This window comes from Trichoderma camerunense, assembly GCF_050948025.1.
Source record: "Trichoderma camerunense strain CBS 138272 chromosome Unknown V8C40scaffold_10, whole genome shotgun sequence".
NCBI lineage: Eukaryota > Fungi > Ascomycota > Sordariomycetes > Hypocreales > Hypocreaceae > Trichoderma > Trichoderma camerunense.
This window is the reverse complement of record NW_028145360.1, coordinates 404,609-426,372: the sequence shown is the minus strand read 5'-3', so window position 1 is coordinate 426,372 and position 21,764 is coordinate 404,609. Positions and strand designations below refer to the sequence as shown.

Here is a 21,764-nt window from a genome sequence, read left to right as displayed (position 1 = left end):
AAGGGTGGGACCTGCACAAAGCGCTAGGCCCAAAGGCGACAACCTCTGGATGAGCACGTCGAGCCTCTTGCCAGGCGCAATTCTAGAAAAAACATCTTCTCCTTTCCACCAGCAACAGGGAGGTCGATTCACGGCTTCCAACACCGCCCAAAACATCTCGAGAAACCAGAGGCCACTGCTAGATTTACGGAATCATCACCGGCCCCTCGCACTTTCGCCCAGCGGCGCATTTGAAGCGCGTTTCGTGCACGCAAGTCGCGTAAAGAGGCTCCCCTCTGAGATTTTAGTCGCAATGGCTCCGCGACCTCGAGCCAACGGCGTGGATACGGACGCGTCCATGTCTGACGCTCCGGAGCATCCTCATGCTGAGGAAATGGTATGTTCATCTATTTAATTGCTGGTTTTCGCCGCTCGATCGATGTTTTAACAGCTATAACCCCAGGAGGTTGATGAGACTCCCGACTATACCGATTCTGACACCAACCCCAACACCACAGCTAGCAGCGTAGCTGGTGAGCCCCTCACAGATGGTAGGAAGCGACGTAGCGAGGCGAATCAATTGCGTCGGAGCATCTTCGGAAAGAAGCATGACCGCCTTGGAGAATCAAAGGTATGCTTTCCCATATTGCCTAGCTATAAGACAATGCCTGCCTAAGATTGTATTCGATATTAACGCTTTGACCTTGTTCTTTCTCTTTCAAACAGGAAGATGATACTATTCGAAGATTTCGATACTTGCTCGGCCTTACCGATCTCTTCCGGCACTTTATCGAGACGAATCCCGACCCTAAAATCCGTGACATTATGGCCGAGATCGATCATCAGAATGCCGAAGCTGCTCGAGGCAAGAAGGGCGCTGGCAGAAAAGGAGGCGCCACAAGTGATCGACGGCGACGAACGGAGGCCGAGGAAGACGCGGAACTCTTGAGCGACGAGAAGCATGGTGGATCCGCAGATACAGTCTTCAGAGAGTCACCCTCGTTTATCCAGGGTACCATGAGGGATTACCAGGTTGCAGGCCTCAACTGGCTCATTTCGCTGCATGAAAACGGTATTTCAGGCATCTTGGCCGACGAAATGGGCTTGGGTAAAACTCTGCAGACCATCTCCTTTCTGGGTTATCTCCGCCACATCATGGGTATTACTGGTCCCCACCTTGTGACGGTGCCCAAGTCAACGCTCGACAACTGGAAGCGAGAGTTTGCAAAGTGGACCCCCGAAGTCAATGTGCTGGTACTCCAAGGTGCAAAAGATGAGCGTCACGAACTCATCAACGAGCGTCTTGTCGACGAGAAATTTGACGTTTGCATTACGAGCTACGAAATGGTCCTGAGAGAAAAGGCACATCTCAAGAAATTTGCTTGGGAGTATATCATTATTGACGAGGCACATCGTATCAAAAACGAAGAGTCGTCTCTTTCGCAGGTCATCCGACTCTTCAACTCCCGTAACCGACTGCTCATTACCGGTACCCCGCTGCAAAACAACTTGCACGAGCTCTGGGCTCTCCTCAACTTCCTCCTGCCCGATGTCTTTGGCGATGCTGATGCGTTCGACCAATGGTTTTCAGGACAAGATCAAGATCAAGACAAGGTAGTGCAACAGCTGCATCGAGTTTTGCGTCCGTTCTTGCTCCGACGTGTCAAGAGTGATGTTGAAAAGAGTCTTTTGCCGAAGAAGGAGGTCAACGTGTACCTGGGCATGTCCGAGATGCAAGTCAAGTGGTACCAGAAGATTCTGGAAAAAGATATCGATGCTGTCAACGGTGCTGGAGGAAAGCGAGAGTCTAAGACCAGGCTTTTGAACATTGTTATGCAGCTGCGAAAGTGCTGCAACCACCCCTATCTCTTTGAAGGTGCTGAGCCGGGTCCTCCATACACAACTGACGAGCACCTGATCTACAATGCTGGCAAGATGAAGGTCCTGGACAAGTTGCTAGGACGACTTCAGAAGCAGGGGAGCAGAGTCTTGATCTTTTCACAAATGAGTCGATTGCTCGATATTTTGGAAGATTATTGCGTCTTCAGGCAGTACAAGTATTGCCGTATTGACGGTAGTACTGCTCACGAGGACCGAATTGCAGCCATCGACGATTACAACAAGCCTGGATCAGAAAAGTTTGTCTTTTTGCTCACGACGAGAGCTGGTGGTCTGGGCATCAACTTGACAACGGCCGACATTGTCATTCTCTACGATAGTGATTGGAACCCGCAGGCTGATCTGCAGGCCATGGACCGCGCACATCGTATCGGACAGACTAAGCAAGTTGTAGTGTACAGATTCGTCACTGATAATGCGATTGAAGAAAAAGTCCTCGAGCGAGCGGCCCAGAAACTACGACTCGACCAGGTCGTCATTCAGCAGGGCCGTGCCCAGGTTGCGGCCAAGGCCGCTGCAAACAAGGACGAACTCTTGTCCATGATTCAACACGGTGCCGAGAAAGTATTCCAGTCAAAAAGCTCTACGGACGAAGCAGAAAACAAAGACAAGGAGCTGGACGATGAGGATATCGATGAAATCTTGACTCGAGGCGAGTCCCGTACCAAGGAGCTGAATGCCAGGTACGAAAAGCTTGGTATCGAGGATCTCCAGAAATTCACATCCGAATCTGCTTACGAGTGGAATGGAGAAAACTTTGCAGCTACAAAGAAGAATATCGGCATGAACTGGATCAATCCGTCGAAGCGAGAACGCAGGGAACAGAGCTACTCGATGGACAAATACTTTAGACAGGCCATGTATCCCAACCCCAAGACTGATGCCAAGCCAAAGGCTCCCCGTGCGCCGAAACAGGTACCAGTTCACGATTACCAATTCTACCCTCCCCGACTGCAGGATCTGCAGGACAGAGAGACTGCCTTCTATCGCAAGGAGATTGGGTACAAGGTTCCATTGCCTGATGGAGACGATGATAACTTGTCCGAGCGCGAGGCTGAGAGAGCACTCGAGCAGCAGGAGATCGACACTGCTACACCCCTCACAGAGGAAGAACGAGCTGAAAAAGAGGAGCTCTCCAACCAAGGGTTTGGCCATTGGAACCGCCGTGATTTCCAGCAGTTTATCAACGGATCGGGAAAATATGGCCGCAACGACTACCAGGGCATATCCAACGAGATTGACAGCAAGACGACGGCGGAAATCCGGGCTTATGCCAAGGTGTTCTGGCAGCGATACACTGAAATTTCTGACTACCCCAAGTACATCAAAGTTATCGAAGATGGTGAAGAGCGAACCAGGCGCATCGACCATCAAGGCAAGCTTCTTCGGAAGAAGATGCAGCAGTATCGTGTTCCTCTCCAGCAACTGAAGATCAATTACTCGGTCTCAACCACAAACAAGAAGGTCTACACCGAAGAAGAGGATCGGTTCCTGTTGGTTCTTCTCGACCGCTATGGCATCGACTCCGAGGGCCTCTATGAAAAGATGCGAGACGAGATCCGTGACTCTCCTCTTTTCCGCTTCGATTGGTTTTTCCTCAGCCGCACGCCTATTGAGCTGTCGCGACGATGCAACACGCTGCTGACGACTATCGTTAAGGAGTTTGAGGACGGCCCTGGAACTGGAAAGAATGGGGTCAATGGCAAGTCCAAGCGCGATCTGGACGAGGAGAATGATGAAGACAGCATCCTGAGCATGGCACCGGCAAAGAAGAAGTCTAAGAATGGCGTCAAGGTATGTAACATCCCAGACTAAATTAAAAGGGGCGAATGCTAACACACGTCTCTAGAATAAGGCTCTTGACAACGTCAAGTCAAAGTCCAGCAAAGCCAGCTCAGCTTCCCCTTCAAGAGCCTCCAGCGTCGCTTCCAACGCTAACTCCGTTGCCGGTGGCTCTTCCAAGGGCAAGAAGACCAAGACCGCAGGTCGAAAGAAGAAATGAGTAAGATGAAAAGCGGGAAAAGCAAGGATTAAGGGCAAAACAACTCGGGCTCAAGGAAAGGATGCGGATACGAGTTTTAGAGAGGGGAATAACGTTGCTTTATTATGTCGACAAAACTTATGGCGTTTTCATGCTTGGGGGGATTAATGAGGATTGAATCGAGCTTGGTGGTGGATAATTCTGTCGGCAGGACAGTATCTTGATCCCGGGCAATGATGGTGTAGGAAAGGCATCGACGATGCTCCAGCTTCTTGTGTCAGACGAAAAAAAGATATAGTTTGTGTAGTTGTACAGTAGTAATGCATTGAAGGAACTCAACTTGAGAGAAGCCGTTCACATCTTCTCTTAATAGTTTTACCACCTAGGCAGTCAAAGTCTGTAAAACAACAAAATCAACCCGTAGACATCGAATACACCGTCTCGTACTCGTATCTCCGCCGAGGCACGACTCCATTCCCAGCGCCCGGAACAAAGTGGGCCCCGATCTCCGATCATCCCATCGAGTACCCGGAGAGCTCCAGAGGTGGCACCATTACGATTCCTATTTTTACTCGCATGCTCGGCCAGAGCTCGACAATGACCAATTGAGCTGCCAACATGAGCCTTCAGCGCGCGGATGGCGCTGCAACGGCCCTCCTCAGGCTGTCAACCGCCTGGAGGAGAAGCGCCGCCTCAGCGACAACCCGATCCGGAGCCTGGCGCATCCTGGGCCGCGGCTTGAGCTCAGCTCGCAACTCGACCGACGATGGCGGCGCTGCTGCGAAACGAAGCAAGGCTGGGAAGCTGCCTGATAACGCAAACGTGGCCGTACTGGGAGGCGGCCTGACAGGTTTGACGACGGCGTATTATCTGGCCAAGTGGCTGCCGGCGACGACCAAGATTACGCTGCTCGAGGGCGGCGATCGGCTGGGCGGATGGATCAGGACGGACAAGGTCCCTGTGAAAGTTGGCGGTGTTGAGGGAGTGGTGAATTTCGAGCGTGGCCCGCGGTCGTTTTCGTCGTTGAATAAGAGCACTTGGCGATTTGACGACTTGGTGCTCTGGGATCTGGTGCGTCTGGCTGCGAGGAAGATGTTCAAGTGAAGAAAGAGAAAGCTAACAAGGTTATGCTACTTTCATAGGCTCTCGACCTAGGTCTCAAAGTCGTCTCGCCTCCCGATCAACCACGATACATCTACTATCCCGACCACCTCGTGCCGCTCCCTCCACATACCAGCCTGGCTGCATTGGCACGTGAGCCCGTCGTTCTCGAATCTCTATGGGCAGGCTTCGGATACGTGATGCGACGGCTCTTTAGCAGAAAGGACGGCGTGCCCGTCCAAGACCTCTCCATCGCCGACTGGATCTACCACATCACAGGTAGCAAAGCCGTGGCCGAGAACCTGGCCTCGGCCATGGTCCACGGCATCTACGGCGGCGACATCTACACCCTCAGCGCGCGGAGCGTCCTCGACCGTTTCTACTGGGTGCATTATCTGCCGGCTCTAGGGCCCAACATCCGGCACATGGCCATCTCGGAACAGACGTTTATGGAGGCCATGGGCCAGGATCCGCAGATCAGGAAGCTTGCGCAGCAGCCGAGGGGTGCGCTGTTGAACTTTGGCGAGACGGGCATGGAGACGTTGCCGATTGCGTTGGGAGATGCTCTCAAGGGCCAGGCGAATGTCGAGGTTAAGCTTAATGCCAAGGTTACTGATATTGACTATGACTCGGAGACTGAGCTCATCAAGGTACGACTGAACAGCTAACATGTATACACTCGTTCTTGCTAACGCCTCGAAATCTAGATCACAACCGGCGAAAACTCGTCTGAGAAATATACCAAAGTCATCTCTACCCTACCCTCCCAGCACCTCGCCCGCATCACCGACGACATCCCCAGCCTCGGCTCCTCGCACGCAGTCTCCATCATGACCGTCAACATCTGGTATCCCCAGACAAACCTCAAGCCCCCAGGCTTCGGCTACCTCATCCCCCTCTCCGTGCCCGAGGAGCAGAATCCCGAGCGCGCCTTGGGCGTCTTCTTCGACTCCGACGTTGGCGTCAGGGGCCCCGACGAGCCCGCCGGCACGAAGCTCTTCGTCCTCATGGGCGGCCACTACTACGACAGCAAGAAGGAACATGGCCCGACCGTCCGGGTGCCCTCCGAGGAAGAGGCCATCCAGCAGGCAAAGGCCGTCCTCGAGCGCCATCTCGGCATCCCCCAGTCCACGCCCTGCTTCGCCATGGCCCGCCTCGCCAGCGAGTGCATCCCGCAGTACAACCGCGGTCATCAGGACACCATGGCCGCCGCAGACCAGGAGCTGCACGACGGCTTCAAGGGCAGGCTCGCCGTCGCGGGAGGGTCGTACACGAAGATTGGCGCCATGGGCGCGCTGCGCAACGGCTACGACATTGCTAACACCGTTGCTAGGGAGAATTGGCTCACTACGGGCCTGGAGCAGCTGGAGTTCCCGACTCAGTTCTGCGGCGTGCCGACGGAGAGGATTCCCGTCAGGAGGTTTTCTAGAAGGTAAATAAACAAAGGTCGGAAACGGTACGATCAATAGGGGGTTATATGTACGAATCTCTTTCTCTGGTATTACCATATAGATGGCGGAAACGAAAGGGGGAAAGTACACATCAAAAGCTGAGTTGGTTCACCAGCAATCACCACTTTTCATCACCATAGCATAGATTTCGCGTTGGACGCATCAATATATAAAAAAACAAGGGCATTAGAACCAAAGCGGGATCCCGCCGCACGTTATGCACATAACATTAATTACCAGGCATCTATCTCATAATACAAGCCGCCTCCAGTCTTCCATCCACATAATCTTTTTTTATCAGTCAAAAGGGGAGAAAAAAAGAAGAACAGAGTGAAAAAAAAGACGAATGATTATAGAACCCCCCCGTCCGCCCCCCCTTCCAATGTAGATTACCCTGGCTGATGAATGCTCCCATTATCCAAATTCTCTCGCTGCGTAGTGAGCTTTTTTGCACGTTTCACTCGAGGTATCATTAGGCGAAAGAAAAAAACAAGAAAATAGACAAGAAAAGGAGCAGAAAAAAAAAGCACGAATGCCGCAAATTTCCCCCTTGATACCGAACCGACCAAACCCCCTTCCAAGCTTCGTAACAGCCCCTTGGTTCTTTTGCAATCCGTCCCCTTTTTTGATATGACAAGTCTTGACGGAAACTCTCCGCAAGATAGTCGTTTCGTTTGTGGAGAGTAGATATATATATACCTCTGCCTTATACCATTGTAGGACCCCCCTTGCGACCTTGTAGTTAGTCTAAAGTAATCACCTCTGCTTTCACGCCGCCGGGTGGTATTGACGGTGACGCATGTACAACTCCTCGAATCGCAGCATCAATCGCAAGCAGCATATCCATGACAGCCTCATTAGACTGGGCTGCTGCGCCGCTGGTAAGACCAAGCCAATTGTTCCCTTTGCCTTCCCACACAGCTTTCAAAGCCTGGTCAAAATCGTCGGGTGCTGCGTTGGTAGTAGACCGCCAAGCGTGCCACCACCCTTCACCACGGCGGGCCTTCATTTTGACATCTATGGAAATGCTCCTCTTGACCTTGTCTCCAGGTTGGCCAGTCGCAAGATCCTTATACTTGAGATTAATCCACGTCATGGATTTCATGCTAAAGTCCAACTGGCCCTGTCCTTTTTTAAACAGCTCGGTCCACTGGGCGTCCAGCTGGACAAGAGCCTTCATGGCGTGTAATGACATAGGAAGCCAGGCCATCAGTAAGCCGATACCACCTTCTGTGCTGGCCAAATTCCTTGCGAGATCGATAACCCGGACATGGGGGTTATCCTTCTCCATGTGAATATCAATATCTTCGCTGGATAGATCCATCTTCACTCTCCATAGTTCGCGAGCTGGAGCAGGAGCGGCAGTTTCCCCATCCGACGGCGCGGGTACCGGCGAGCTATAGCAAAACACAACTCCCTTCAACGTGATCGATTCGCTAATAATTGACCCCTTAGCGTTCTCCATAGCTTCGAGAAAGTTGACAAATCTGTCAATTGCCTTAATTCGCGACTTTAGGATGTCAAAAACTGGCTCAGTGACGCGACGCTGGACTTGTAAGATGAATTCGCCTCTCTGAGGGTTGTAGGAAACATTCCGATCCACCACGCCCTTCAGGTCCAAGAATCTTGTTGGTCGTCGCACTCTGATCACCACGTCTGAAGTGCAGACCAGCTCATGGGTTGTTGTGTAGCTTCCTTCGCTCGTCTCTTCACGTCTGGACTCTGAGTGAACACCCTTGAAGTTGATTGCAACCATATTTTCCGCCCACGGTTCCCTAGCCGAGGGAGAGATTCCCGCCTTCAACCGTAATAACGCAAGTACCTGCGGATCTTCGTTCAATCCAAAAGCGCTGTGGTGCTGTGATTTTACTTCGTCCGCGTCTTCTTGCGTCACTGTTGGGAATATGGCCGATAGTGCCACTTCGATGGATGGCATTCTGACTTGTTGAGGTAGAGATAAATCGATACTTCCGTTCGATTGGCACTTAACCCTACGTCGATGTAGCTCTCTCATATCGACTGACTGAGTAATCATGCCACCTGCAAATAGATTCAGGTTATCCCAAAAACTGCCTGACATGTGAGGTGTCCCCTTGTTAAGTGGAAGCTTGGTGTGGAACTTGGAGACACCATTCGTTTGAGTAGAATCCCTAAAATTCCTGATTAGCCGCGAAGAGAAAAAGGGGGAGCAACAAGAAAATATCAAGCTAAGAGCGGCATATACTCACGTCTCGAGCAACCACCATTCGTCACCCTCCAGGCTGAGAATCACTCCAACAAACCAGGTTGAACCCCATCCTCCGTGTTGTAGCCATAACGTACGGCTCCATCTTCGCATCTTGGTAATTGACCTCAACTCATCGACGTTTACGGGTGCTTTCCGGACAGACCAGCCCCTAGCAGTTCCCATTCTACCCAGTTCATCTTCTATAATTGCGCATCGCAGGTGTTCCAAGAAGTTGACTCCGTCTTCCGTTGGGTTTTTGCCATTGTTTAGCTGAAGCTCCGGCTGAATAGAAAACTTTGAATGTGGCTTCATGGCAAAGGCACCGCTTGTTGGCTCGATTAAGAGTGACACTGTGCCACCGTACCCTACTTGCAGATTTAGGCAGGATGCCACGGGATCGGTTTTTGATATGTTTAGGACCACGCCGGTTTCGCGATTTTTGAACCTTGGCGCTGCCAACAGCCCAGAGTGAATATTTGACAGGATGTGCTCGATGTGCCGTCCAACGACGTCTTTCAACAATGACTCCGCCGACAGATTCTCAGTGTTCACCTCAATCTCAACGTCTTTGACCTCTTTACCATCGCGATACCACTTTGCCGCTAGGAAACTTGATGCCTTTGGATCTGTCCTGCCTCCCTGCTTGCGTCCGCTGTTTACCGCTACAATGATCCAATTTTTCAGACCAGTAGCGGGTGAACGAGACGTCCAGTACTGAATGGACAAGGCTCTGTTTAGAGGTTCCACTGCCAATGTGCCGGTCCATGATGTTCGGCTCAGCTGCAATGCTTGGCGCTTCAGCTCATTAATCTTGGTGGTTAAGACGTATTCGTGCAAAAATTGATAGCAACCGGTTAATCCATCCTTTGCCAGTGCCTCATTTACGCAGTTTTCGAGTGGTGTTCGTAACGATTCGGGGAGTGATAGTGCCGCCGGTCGAAAGGCAAATCTGAAGTCGATGAACCAAAACTGCTTCTCGAAATCTTCGTCCGCAATCGTCAAATCCACTTCGAATTCTCCAGCAACTTTGAAAGTGACCCGGCCTGATCCAATCGTGTAGTTTCTGAACTGATGCGGAATTTTGTCAAAATCGTCAAGGTTTAATCGCAGAGATAGCAACGTATCCAAATCACCAATGCCCCTCAGCTGCTCCTCTGTTGTCAAAGGGGGCGGCTCAATGTATTGAAGCTAGAGACATGAAATCGTAAGAAAAGGATCAATCTAGTTTGGAGTTATAAAGGAGTTCCACTTACATCTGGCATCCATGGCGCCGTTCCAGTGGAAAGAACTTGTAGCGCCGTCTTCAGATCAGGGCTTGGCATACGGGCATACGTCAAGTCCCGCTTTACATTGATAATGCTATCCAGGGCCGTATCGTAAAGGATTCGTTGTTGATCGAGATGGAATTTGAGATCGATAAGTTTGCTGACCATGGAAGCCTTCCTGCTCCATTCCACAATAACAAGTGCTTTAACCCATTTTGCATGCATGTCCTGGGTGAAGTGTAGTAACATCGCCTTCTTTCTCAGGTTTTCGCCTGAAGTGTCATCCGGAGCGCTCTGAGTGTAGTTTGTAGTCCCATTCGTGGCAGCAGCAGGAAGTGGCAGTTTGGCCAGCTCGGCGATCTTGTCTTGTAACATGTTGTGCGTAGACTGAGCGAGTCGTGTTAGAAGGAGGGAGAGCGGAACGAAGCCCTGAGTAATGTGAACGATTTCATCAGGGAGATTGTTCATCCGCGAAACTTGCTCGGTCGGAGAATTTGATCGAGCCTCGCCCTCGGGTCCCCCTCCATTGACAGCATTGCTCCCATTGTTGGCTGTAGTTGTAGCTGGCGCCTTTCCCTTATCTGGCGCGACTCGCGGCCCGTCAATGCTCTTGACACCGTTAATGCCGTTCACGGCCGAGTCCTTGTGGTGGTCGGAAAGTGCGCCATTCTGGCCTCCACTGTCCATAGTGACGACGCCAGGCATTTATCGAGCTGTAAAAACGAAGTCGCCGCAGCCCCCACGCAGAAACTGATACTGCCAGCACCACGCCCCCTAACAACGCAATCGGCCTGGCTCGCGAGAGAGATGTCGAATTATCGCACGCGTATCATGGAAAGGTTATGTTCTGCCTCTTTATGAGCGGCGGCAGTGGAGCATGACCGTCGAGGTCGTCTGCACCGATGCGGACGGTCGGAGGCGCGTTGGAAACGAGTTCGCATATAAATTCAAAGGCAGCGCTGAGTAATCAAGCAGCTATTCCGAAGAGGCTGCTAGGAATCAGAGTTCTCGGTAGATGTCGCAACAAGATCAGCAACGGCTGAGGGCGTCTGCACGTGTTGGATGGCTCGGTTTGATTATGGGCCTTTCGCGAGAGAAAGTGGCACGGAAGCAGTCGAGAGAGCGCGAACGCGGCTTGAATTCAGGCACCGGATGTTTCGAGGCTCGGCGATACTGGCGGTGCTCGGATCAGTGCACCTTGAGGTGGGAGGAGGATGAAATACAGGCGCGGATTGGGTCGTGGTCGGGGGTTGAGGATGATGCGCCAACAAAGCCGCCCTTCTCCGTTTTCAAAGATTCGAGGTAACACGGGCAAGGCGGACGCCGAAAGCTACGGCAGATCACGTGAGTTTGCGCACGGACCAGATGGACTTGAGAAGCGCCCATAACAACTGCCCGAGACGAAGTACCTGAACGGCCGCATCTTAGCCAGCAATTCGGATGGTGGTTCCGATCAGTGCATGGCAGCACTATATAGCCTAAAAGTTGGGTAGAATGGGGGTCATGTTGGCAAAGGAATATATATGGAAACTTGACCTTGAATAGCAGTTTTCCAAGCAATTAACCAGCCAAGTCATTGATTGCATAGTACGGTGCACGGGTAATTACTGCTACTGATGGGATTGTTTGGTTGAACTACCTACCACACGGACCTCTCCCAAGACACTGCGACATCATCACTCGGCAAAGACTACAACAAAGAAGTTGAACACTAGAATGCACTTCGGGAGAAAATTGTCATCTAGAATTTTTTATTTTTCTTCATATTGCGAAATAGAAGCTTAAGCTCTTGATAATCCAGTACGTGCCACTGCAGCTTAGACGACGCTCAACTTTTTATGAAATCCATACTACCTCACAGCCATATCCCGCCTGAGACCCATGATACGTCCAATGCATTATATTTGGGGACGATGTATATAACAAAGATTTTTTTCTTTTTTTAACTGCAACAATTGTTACTATGCTTGCTCCATCTAGGATCCAAGGCAATACATGTCAAACATTGTGCATTGCAATTGCACCAGCCACTTACAACTTGGTAGGAGGGGCAGCCGAGGTTGTCGGCCACTGGTAGCCGGCAGCATCGCTGAACTTGTATCCATACGATGCTGTGAAATCATCCAAAACAGCGGGGCCTCGAGAACCTACACCGACGGATTAGTTTGAAGCTCAATTCAGCTAGGCCGTGAAAATGCCCCAAGGGTTGGCAAAGATGAGACAGAAACTTACCGTAGGGGTACTCCATGGGGATAATCTCCTTGTTGTCTTCCAGGTAGTGCAGCAGGGGAGTGAACATGCGCCAGCTAGCATCCAGCTCGTCGTCACGAACAAAGTTGGAGTGGTCGCCCTTCAAGCAGTCAAGGACAAGTGACTCGTATGCCTCGGGGATCTTGAGGTCCGAGAATCGGCGTCTGTAGGTAAGGTCAAGCTCGGTAACGACGGTCTGGGTGCTGAGTCCAGGAAGCTTGGAGTTCATCTTGATGTAGACACTCTCGTTGGGCTGAATGCGCATAACAAGCTCGTTCCGTGGAATGTCCTTGAAGATGCCCGAAGTAACGTCCTTGAACTGGATACGGATCTCCGTCTTTTGCTCGTTGAGGGCTTTGCCAGCCTTCATGATGAATGGAACGCCATCCCATCGCTCGTTCTTAATGTAGGCGACAAGAGCGCAGAATGTTGGGCATCGAGAGTCCTTGGGCACAGTGTCGTCCTCCTTGTACGACGGCTTGCTGCCATCCAATGACCTTCCATACTGTCCAATGATAACGTTCTTGGGCTCAATAGCAGGCATGGCTCGGAGGACACGGACCTTCTCGTCTCGGATGTCCTCGGAGTCGAAGGAGATGGGGCGCTCCATAGCCAGGAGAGTGAGGACCTGGAGAAGATGGTTTTGCATGACGTCTCGGATAATGCCAAACTCGTCAAAGTAGCCTCCACGGCCTTCGGTGCCAAAGGGCTCCTTGAAGGTGATTTGCACATTGTCGATGTGGTGTCTGTTCCAGGTAGCACCAAGGAAGGAGTTGCCGAAGCGCATGATGAGAATGTTCTTGACCATCTCCTTACCGAGGTAGTGGTCAATACGGTAGAGCTCCTCCTCCTTCCAGTCGGGCTCAAGAGACTTTTGCAGCTCGCGAGAGCTGGCAAGATCCTTGCCGAAGGGCTTCTCAATCTACAGGCGAGTGATTAGGAGGGAAACAACAATAAAACGAATGAGACATCAAGGCAGAAAAGAAGCATGCCGTCAACTTACAATGACACGGGCGATACCCCTGGTTGGGTAGCAGCATCTCTTCAGGTGCTGGGAGACGATGGTAAAGACACTGGGAGGCAGCGCCATGTAGAACAGGCGGTGCGCTTCTGGCCATCCCTTCTCCAGGTCCTTGAGGTGGTTGTCCAAAACAGCAAAGGACTCATCCTTGTCGTACTGGCCGGAAATGTAGGTGCACAGGCTGGTGAACTCCTCAAGCTGCTTCTCGATTTCCGGGGTAGGCGTCTTGATGTATGACTTCACCCGTCGCAGGTACTCCTCGTGGTCCATCTTTGTCCGGGCATATCCGACGATCTTGACGCCCTTGGGCAGAAATTGATTTCGGTACTAACAATTGTCATGTAAGCTGGTGCACATCTCGATGGCCGCGCTCCTCTGCAAAAAAACGCATAGCCTATTCTGTGGTTATGGTTGGACTGCTTACCAGGCCAAAGAGCGCGGGGTACTGCGAAGTGCTTGTGTCAGCGCAAAGAGTTGCAAAACAACGATGAATTAAGGTGGCCTCTCACAGTCTTCTTCTTAGCAAGATCTCCGGAGGCACCGAGAACGATAATCGTCGTGTTCTCCTTGAGCTCGAGCGTTTGGCTGCATCGCAATTGTTAGCGAACCGTCTTCTTGCGGATGCTCTTTTTTTCTTCTCTCGATGCCAGAGTTTGGCTCAACCCCGCCGTGCACTGAAGCTTGTAGACGCAGTGACGATAGCTGGTGTCATGGTGGGGTTGCCGGTACTTACGGCTGGTTGGGGTCCATTGCTGCGGTTTGCTCTGGATTCGGACTGGATAAGGTAACGCGGGAAAGTGAAAACTGGCTTCTTGTTGAGCGTACAAGAGAGTAGCAAACAACCGGTCTGGCTTGGGGCGAAGATTGAAGGTGCAGGCGCCGGTCCAAGATCAAGGTTCAGCGTTGGGTTGGGGAGAGAAAGAGAGGGAGCTTGAGGATCGGAGGGGGAGACGCGGTGGGCTTGCTTGGTTTTTTAGGCGACGGGGTTAGAATGCGCTGACGGAGTTTGGAGCTCTGGCAGTACAGCGTCAAGTGCTCCAGTATTAGCGCAAGTCCTGCTAGAGCGCCCCTCAGTGCTGTTCTCCGTCGGTGCCGTCAGGTACCTGCTGGGCTGCAAAGTCATCAGGAAGCTCGGAGTCCTGCTAGCCGCACTGCGATAGTCACGTAGCCTCCGGGGCTCCTTTCGAGGGCCGTTCTCCACCATCCAGCACGGTTAGTAATTTGCCCGGCTTGAGTCTACCGGGAGAAAGATGGGGGTTCAACTGTGAGCCAGCGTGGGCGATACCGGGCGGAGGCAAACAGCCAGGAGACAAAGCTTGAAGTTTACGGCAGTGAAGTCGGGAATATCATGAAGGGACTGGAGTTGAAAATAGGTTACTTGTCCAGGTAATTGAAAACCACTATTGTCAAGTATAGCACAACGGGGCATTCATTCAACTGGCACCTACCTATCATGGCTGTAGCATCTGCATAATTGCACATCGGCATCTTACTTTGCCTTCGTGGGTATGTACTCGTAACTGACAAATGTAAGCACCGTATGCCTATTTCGTACTGAGGGGGTCACCCGCAGATTGAGTTGCAGATAACGCCTCAACTAAACACCAATTGCCAAAAAGGGCCATATTTGCATCCCCTAGCACACTCGCCAAGGGAACAAGATTCGGGACGGGAACATTATTATTGATTGTTAAAAATCTTTTGTCGTTTTCTAGTCATGGATCACCCCTTGGGAAGCCATGTTGCTTACAAAGTCTGGGATAATCCACCTAGGTACCTTATGCGTGGAAGGAGAGGAACACAGTGGAAGAAAAAAAGCGCAGCATAGAACTTGACGGATGTTCCCGATGCTTGACTGGGCCGAGCAACTAGCCAGCCCGTCCGCTGTCCACGTTATAGGACCTATTGTCCCGGGTTTCCAGAGACATCAGGTGGTGCTTCTGTTCGATTCTCAGGGCCTTGTTGCCGCTACGGGAATTCGATAATTCCGCTGGAAGCGCAGCAAACCCCCTAACACCGCACCAGTGGACCGAAAGAGCGAGTATACGGCAGAGCCTGTACAAGATTCTGCGAGTAATACCACATGGGAGGGATTGGTAATCTTACTTCTGCCTGTTTCGAGGTCTGGTCGCCCCGGCTTGCCCCCTCATGGAGCCGGGAACTTTTAGACGGCCTGTGGTTGATCAGTCGCCGCATCTTCCGAGAACAACCCGGGCCGGACTAGGAGTGGCCTCGGCGATTTTGGCACGCTGAATGGAACATTGGAAACTTTGTCCGAGCATCCATCCATGTTGGTGATTTACCACTAGCACTCGTAATAACCATTCAACCCATATAACTTGCCTGATGCTGCCTCATGCCCTTTTGCCTCGTGTCTTCTTTTTTCCGTTAGTTGGTTTTTCTTTTTCTTTTTTCTGTTTTGTGCCAGTGCCTTGAGTTAAATCAACCTGTTCAAATACATAGTCCCCATAGTTGGGTTTCATCTTGATGTGTGATAGCCTAACTATCATGGATAACCTAGTGTCTGTGCATTTACCCAGGTAGGTAGTCGGCCTACCGAAAGTGACGTATGATCCCGTGGGCATAGAGATGGGCAATTAATGGATCAAGATCCAAGAGAACTAAGAGAGCAGCGCTGAATGATTCGATCAATGTTATGCAAGCGAGGGGCTGAGCACTCAGCCGGCTATTTGATTGAAGAGGACAACGGTGACCAATGGTTAATCCCCGCAGCCCCCAACATTTTCTCTCGTCTTCCAGAGCTCGGGAAGAATGATACGTTAATATCCAGTTTGGCAATGGATTCAAGAAGGAAAAAATATTCCCCGAAGAGCGTGATATCTAAGAGAGATCTAAGCAGGCAGGCCGTCCCCGGTACAGAGGTAGGGCGAATTATTTGGATTAAAATGTATGCTTTTCCCAAATAGGCTAGCTGATGGAAGACTCTAGCGAGAAAACCAAGTGTGGCTCCTTATCGATATCTGAATTCGTAGGAAATGAGGCGGTGCGGCGCTCTCCAGCCACAGTCGCTTGTGAACTAAAATGCCCTAAGCCACCACGTGATGCCGAGGGCTCAAATTTTCGTGCTAGAGCCACCACACACGATATCGCATCCACCCCGTTGCCATCAGTTCGACATCACGACAAACGACGAGCACCAGACCTCCTTGTATATCGGTTACTTGAGAGGGCGGAAGCTACACAACAGACACGATGCCTTCCGAAAGTGGTCACAGATGTGAGTTGCCTTGCCGATGGACTCTGCGAAATTGTCATCTAATCGTACTAACTTTCTGGCAGTATACGTCAAGTAAGTAATTGCGATCGCGAATTCCGAATGGCAGCGGAGAAGGAGAGGGGGATCACAGTGAGGGAATGGGAGAGATGGGTGCCTTCTTGGCTTTGACGAGAATTGCCTCATCACGTCGCGAAACACGTTCCTCCTCGAAATCTCCCGACTGCTTTGCACCAAATCCGAAAGAAACCGAACGTTGGCTAACAGAGACAACCATAGGGGACGTCACCTGAGCTACCAGCGCTCTCGTAACATCACCCACCCTGGCACCAGCCTGATCAAGATCGAGGGTGTTGACAGCACAAACGCTGCCAAGTACGTTTCACAATCTCGAGCGCAGAATGATGGGGAGGGCAACAGTACTAACAATGCGAAAACAGCTTCTACCTCGGCAAGAAGGTCGCCTTCGTCTACCGTGGCCAGAAGGAGATCCGCGGCACCAAGATCCGCGTGATCTGGGGCAAGGTTACCCGACCTCACGGTAATAATCTATTCTCGTCACTGAAGCCATTTTCGATCCAACTAACGCTCTCAACCAGGTAACTCCGGCGTTGTCCGCGCCAAGTTCGCCAAGCCTCTTCCCTCAAAGTCTTTCGGTGCTTCCGTTCGCGTCATGCTGTACCCCTCGTCGATATAAATAGGATTTCGGATTGGAGTTGGTAGTGAGGGCGGTTCTCATTTGGTTGCATTGGTCGAGGCAAGGATAAAGCATATCGCCTTGCTTTGAGGCACTCAATTAAAACTCGTCAAATTCCCAACTTCGAAAGGTTCTTGGGCAACTGTGACTTGACGTATGTGGGAGAAAATTTTGCGAACTGCAGAAATGGAGACTCGAAACGAAACGAACTGAGGCTGTGGCAGACCAATTCTTCTTCTTCTTTCTTCTTTTTCCCCCCCTCCAAAAATTGGCGCCTGTCTTGTTACTCGGTCTCTGGGCTTTTTTTTCTCGTGTATCCATCCAGCAAGAACTGCCTATCTCATGATGGCCTGCAATTCAAAGGAATTGCGCATAAAAAAACAAAACAAAGAAAAATGATACACGACAGATGGCGGAGTATTCGTGATGCGATACCTGCTTAGTGTTTTATATTGGCTTTAATGGATTTTGCACTGCAGAGCGACACTCCAGTCGCCTGTCCACGGCAATTCTCACATAGAGAAGATAGTCGTTGGTTTATTCTTATGACTTCATTACTGCTCTGTCTCCTCCAATTGGTTCCTCTGCAATTCCTTTGGAGGCTTCGCAAGTCCACCCATGTGAAGATAAATGTAATAATAGCCCCTTTTATGAAACACGACGAACCCAGTCTGAGCCGTAGTCGCCCTAATCCCAATGAGACCAATTATTCACAGATCAGATCTTATCAGATCTATCGGGCGTATATACAGCAGAATAGTAAGAGGCAGAAACAACACAAGTACCCGGGGCAGAGTAGTAGACATATCATTTATATAGAACGGTTGTTGCCATACTGGGCTATCAGCTACCCAACAGTTCAAATTCATCGGTTCTACTCAATGGGCGAAGCTATCATTGGGCATCTTCACATGATAATTAACTACTAGGTACATGGATATTCAGGCTGTACCTCTAGGCAGCTCTCAGGTCAATTTATGCATACTTAGGCATTAATCAACCTCATAAACAATCGGTCACCCACTTAGCTCTTTATCTTCTGTGCTACAAAGGTTTCTAGACAAGAATGCCGCCCTTCTAGAAAAGATTGAAAGAAAAGCAGCCGAGTGCAGATCCGAAGAAAGACACTGGAATACATCTGTCCGCCAAACCTGATTTGCCGAGTGTGCTCAATGAGTCTGTACCCGGTCTGAGCTTGCGCCAAACTGCAAGCCAGATATCAAACCCCAAGCGGCTTCAAGGGAGGCTATAGAATGAAGTATACGAACAGCTGAAGTCAAATAATGCCGAATCAGCCCATATAAGGAAACATTGCTACGTAATAGGACAAAGTACGGAGAAGAGCAGAGATAATATGGATTCAACAGTAAAACGAGACTGAGATTCCCATATCGACTGAAGAAATTCTGACGACGACTATATCGAGTCAATGTTGAAGTCCATATCGAAGGACTAGATATCAAACACCTTCCCATAGCATATGGCTCGAGTAATAACACCAAACTGCCCACATGTACTAGAATAGAAACACCATACGGTTAAAACACAGTTGCCTAATTCAGCGGATGGAAAGCTTCAGTCTTCACAGTCTTCATGAGCTAGCATGTAAATGGGGAAACCCGCTTTCCATGCTGCAGAACAATAAGTTTGCATCACGTTTCACATTCCATACACGGGTTAATATTCCACGGAATAGACTTGCTCAATCTCTACAGAGTAGACTTACTCAGTCGTAATATTCAGCAGCAATAGGCTTTTGGATCACCTCCAATCGCAAAATACAAATCGATACTTCACAGACAAATATCGCAGTGCGATATTGAACCATTCATTCCACGATCATCATCTACAAGACACCAAACAAAGCAAACAATGGCCGACGCCCCCCGCGTCATTATAGCACTTTGACTTTAAAAGGACCCCTAAGTTCATGTGCGCGCGCAAAAAGGATTAGAAAGACAAGTCACGTCGAATTCCATAGAAGAATCCGTGGTAAGACAGATAAATTCCAATGGATGATTCTCAGCCCGCGTACGACATCAAATGTCTCAAATAAGCACGCTTAAGCACACTCCCATTATTTGAGTCAAAAGACCTAACACGAGGTCTATGAAACTTTGTCAAAAAGAAAAAGAGAAAAAAAGAGCAAATTGTGGCGAGGGAAAGATCTCGGTCTCTCCCTTCTCATGGACCCCGCGTGGCTAACAATCAGCTCACATGCCGTTATGGAGACGCCGAAACGTTCAACTCTAAATTCAATTCCTGGAGTTTATGTATTTCGGCACATCGGTTTGCCAATGTCAAAAAGGACAGGCTCAGTACAAAGGATCAATCTCTTGACACGCTTCTCAGGCTTCGTGGAATCTGGACACACAGCCTCGGGGCTCGGCTGCAGTTGAAAGCACAGTGTGTACGGAATACTTACTCCGTGAGTTATGCTTACAACAAGAGAGAAAAAAAGAAGAAGCGCATTGCCAATGGAAAATTAGGCTGGCCGCAGAAGCCACACGCCGCCAACTCACGCACTTGCGCAACCCCGAGCCACGTCTCTGAATGGATTGGGCGGATTGGCCAGGCAAGGTAACCTAGTCCCTGCAACTCTGTTCCCCCTCAAATCCTGTTGTGTGCGATTGATTGTGCGCTCGCATGTATGTGCCGAGAAGAGAAACAACAAAACAGGCTCATTGTCCGGGAGGCTCGGGACTGAGACGCCAACGTGTGGCTTGGGCATTGATGCATATCCCTTCATGCTCTTGTACTCCGTAAGGTACTTGTAGCCTCGATTATAGTTTGCACTCTTTGCTTCGTATTACTTGCTTCTCAGCCTTCGTGTTGGCAGTGTCAGTCAGAAAACGCCCAAGATGTCTTACAATCATACCTTAAACCACTGTGGCTAGGACGCGCCACAGAAAAGAATGCTTCTGGGAGAGGCGTCTGGAGAAAGAACCGCGTCTGCATTCCATCCAACAGGAATAGAAACATAACGCCCGTCCTCCTGGGTTATGATCGGCCCGTCCTAGTGTCACGGTTTCTGAACTAACATCCAGCCATTGCCCCTCAGTTACTGGGATTCACCGAGTCTTCTAGAGTAAACAAAAAAAACAAAACAACAGATGAGGTCACTAGCTCTGGCTGGAGCACCTTTTAGCCGAGTAATAAAGGAGCTCAAGTTTGGTACGCGGAACCACTACTGGTACGAGCACTTCCCAGAATAGTACCGATACGGAGTCTTCTGTGGAATGATCGTCGATGGTCATTGTCTCGGGCATAAGAAAAGGATTGGGGCAAGCCTGCCTAGTGGTAGGCCCCCATCTCCCCTCCCCCCGGGCGTGGATCGACGATTTGAGATGGCAATGCTGTTTGGCTCCGGCAGAATGCAATGCAGCATGTCGCAAAAATGACAATTGCATTATGCCGGGGAGGGCATTCGTGACAGCCAAGCTGATCCCATCGGGACATGCCATGAATATAGAACCAGAAAAAAGAGGCATTAGTGTCCCCGAACGAAACAGCGCACCCTGGTAACTGGGAGGCACGATGAGGTGTAAGATACGTCAACGACATAGAATAGACAAGGGAGAAAGGAGATTGGTAGTAGTGGCTTTTCGCGCGCCGTCTCTTCCAGGCTGGCGCGATAATCAAATCAGCTTGTGCATGCTTGGCATTAGTGCGCTGATTTCAAGAGCCTAGTTACTTATTTTTTTTTTTTCTTCCTCTGAGGGTTTCATCTGGACACGCCAGTTGCCAAGAATCCGCTATTGAGAAACTATTCTCAATCAGCTCTGCAGAGTGGAATTGAGACAGCATGAGAGTCCTGCAGCTGCGACTGAGACAGAACAATTCGATAGCTGCATGATGCCGTGATGAGCTCACGGTATTACTCCGTATTCTAGAGGGGAAATGAATTATCAAGACTTACCCCATATAGCCTGGAGGACGAGGCTCATGGTAAACGAGGAGCTAAAGAAGGTCGCTTGCAAGGTTGTTGGGGGAAAGGAGGGTGTGAGCAACACCAGAACACGAAGCTCGGTGCCGACGCTTGTCCAGGAACATGAGGGCACACCTACTTGGCCGCGGCGCTATTGCCATACAGGTAGCACTGCGTACGGGAGAATGCAGACTGATAACGGGATTTGATTAGTATCGCTCGTATGCCTGTTGATGCATCACTATCTACTTCGTAACGCCTCTTCGCAGCCCATTCTGATGTCGTGGAATCAAGGGCAACCTGTGCAACACCTGACTCAAATTGCCATGTGTCTGGCCGAGCGCACACTTGTGGTATTCGAGCCTCTCATGTGACACAGCATCCGAAATGGGACGAGAAAACAAGATATCAGCCAGGTTGGTTCATTACTGGGAGGTAGCCGGTGAGAGAGCGAGGGCAACCGGGGACCCTATGGCATATCGTTAAGCTCAATAGCTCCTCTCACAAGCATTAAGGTTTGGTTCGAGGCCAATCTGGTCTCCGCCTCGAATTGCCTATCCCGGCCTTTTCCTGCCAAAATTAAATTCATTGACGATTGCGGGTTGGACGACAGCGCGGGAATGGGGCGGACGGTGGAAAAGCAAAAAGAGCATGAGGCCGAAACCATTGTCAAGGGCATGGCGAATTGGCCGAGCTCGAGGCAGCTGGTGATACTAGGTGCTCCATAAAT

General features: G+C 50.5%; 5 protein-coding genes across 5 annotated transcripts; 3 read left to right on the top strand and 2 right to left on the bottom strand.

Moving 5' to 3' along the window:
• Positions 1-54: 54 nt before the first annotated feature.
• V8C40DRAFT_246516 (SNF2 family N-terminal domain-containing protein) lies at positions 55-4,235 on the top strand. The gene is made up of 4 exons (XM_083216126.1): positions 55-376; positions 443-610; positions 706-3,672; positions 3,728-4,235. Exons 1-4 carry the CDS (start codon positions 293-295, stop codon positions 3,878-3,880), a joined length of 3,372 nt encoding a protein of 1,123 aa, XP_083072509.1. The 5' UTR covers positions 55-292; the 3' UTR covers positions 3,881-4,235.
• A 193-nt stretch (positions 4,236-4,428) lies between these two features.
• Positions 4,429-6,682, top strand: V8C40DRAFT_246515 (oxygen-dependent protoporphyrinogen oxidase). Its single transcript, XM_083216125.1, has 3 exons — positions 4,429-4,930; positions 5,002-5,610; positions 5,668-6,682. The coding sequence occupies exons 1-3, from the start codon at positions 4,478-4,480 to the stop codon at positions 6,394-6,396; spliced, it is 1,791 nt and encodes a 596-aa protein (XP_083072508.1). The 5' UTR covers positions 4,429-4,477; the 3' UTR covers positions 6,397-6,682.
• Positions 6,683-7,153: 471 nt separating this feature from the next.
• V8C40DRAFT_275163 (mediator complex subunit MED14-domain-containing protein) lies at positions 7,154-10,371 on the bottom strand (the record flags this gene model as incomplete). The annotated part of the gene is made up of 3 exons (XM_083220672.1): positions 7,154-8,561; positions 8,640-9,826; positions 9,892-10,371. The coding sequence occupies 3 exons, from the start codon at positions 10,369-10,371 to the stop codon at positions 7,154-7,156; spliced, it is 3,075 nt and encodes a 1,024-aa protein (XP_083072507.1).
• A 1,269-nt stretch (positions 10,372-11,640) lies between these two features.
• V8C40DRAFT_246511 (glucose-6-phosphate dehydrogenase) lies at positions 11,641-14,111 on the bottom strand. The gene is made up of 6 exons (XM_083216124.1): positions 13,908-14,111; positions 13,684-13,759; positions 13,599-13,619; positions 13,157-13,501; positions 12,136-13,075; positions 11,641-12,050 (listed from the first exon to the last, which is right to left on the bottom strand). The coding sequence occupies exons 1-6, from the start codon at positions 13,922-13,924 to the stop codon at positions 11,935-11,937; spliced, it is 1,515 nt and encodes a 504-aa protein (XP_083072506.1). The 5' UTR covers positions 13,925-14,111; the 3' UTR covers positions 11,641-11,934.
• A 2,276-nt stretch (positions 14,112-16,387) lies between these two features.
• On the top strand, positions 16,388-17,106 carry V8C40DRAFT_266391 (60S ribosomal protein eL33; the record flags this gene model as incomplete). Its single annotated transcript, XM_083219755.1, has 5 exons — positions 16,388-16,412; positions 16,475-16,484; positions 16,689-16,784; positions 16,850-16,950; positions 17,009-17,106. 5 exons carry the CDS (start codon positions 16,388-16,390, stop codon positions 17,104-17,106), a joined length of 330 nt encoding a protein of 109 aa, XP_083072505.1.
• Positions 17,107-21,764: the final 4,658 nt, after the last annotated feature.

Bases quoted from the DNA above. Each gene is read 5' to 3' on its own strand.
- V8C40DRAFT_246516 (XM_083216126.1), top strand. From the start codon at position 293: ATGGCTCCGCGACCTCGAGCCAACGGCGTGGATACGGACGCGTCCATG. The intron at 377-442 runs GTATGTTCATCT...CTATAACCCCAG, and splicing joins ATCCTCATGCTGAGGAAATG to GAGGTTGATGAGACTCCCGA. The intron at 611-705 runs GTATGCTTTCCC...TCTTTCAAACAG, and splicing joins ACCGCCTTGGAGAATCAAAG to GAAGATGATACTATTCGAAG.
- V8C40DRAFT_246515 (XM_083216125.1), top strand. From the start codon at position 4,478: ATGAGCCTTCAGCGCGCGGATGGCGCTGCAACGGCCCTCCTCAGGCTG. The intron at 4,931-5,001 runs GTGCGTCTGGCT...CTACTTTCATAG, and splicing joins ACTTGGTGCTCTGGGATCTG to GCTCTCGACCTAGGTCTCAA. The intron at 5,611-5,667 runs GTACGACTGAAC...CTCGAAATCTAG, and splicing joins CGGAGACTGAGCTCATCAAG to ATCACAACCGGCGAAAACTC.
- V8C40DRAFT_246511 (XM_083216124.1), bottom strand. The intron at 13,502-13,598 runs GTAAGCAGTCCA...GACAATTGTTAG, and splicing joins ACCCCGCGCTCTTTGGCCTG to TACCGAAATCAATTTCTGCC. The intron at 12,051-12,135 runs GTAAGTTTCTGT...CCGTCGGTGTAG, and splicing joins CCCCATGGAGTACCCCTACG to GTTCTCGAGGCCCCGCTGTT.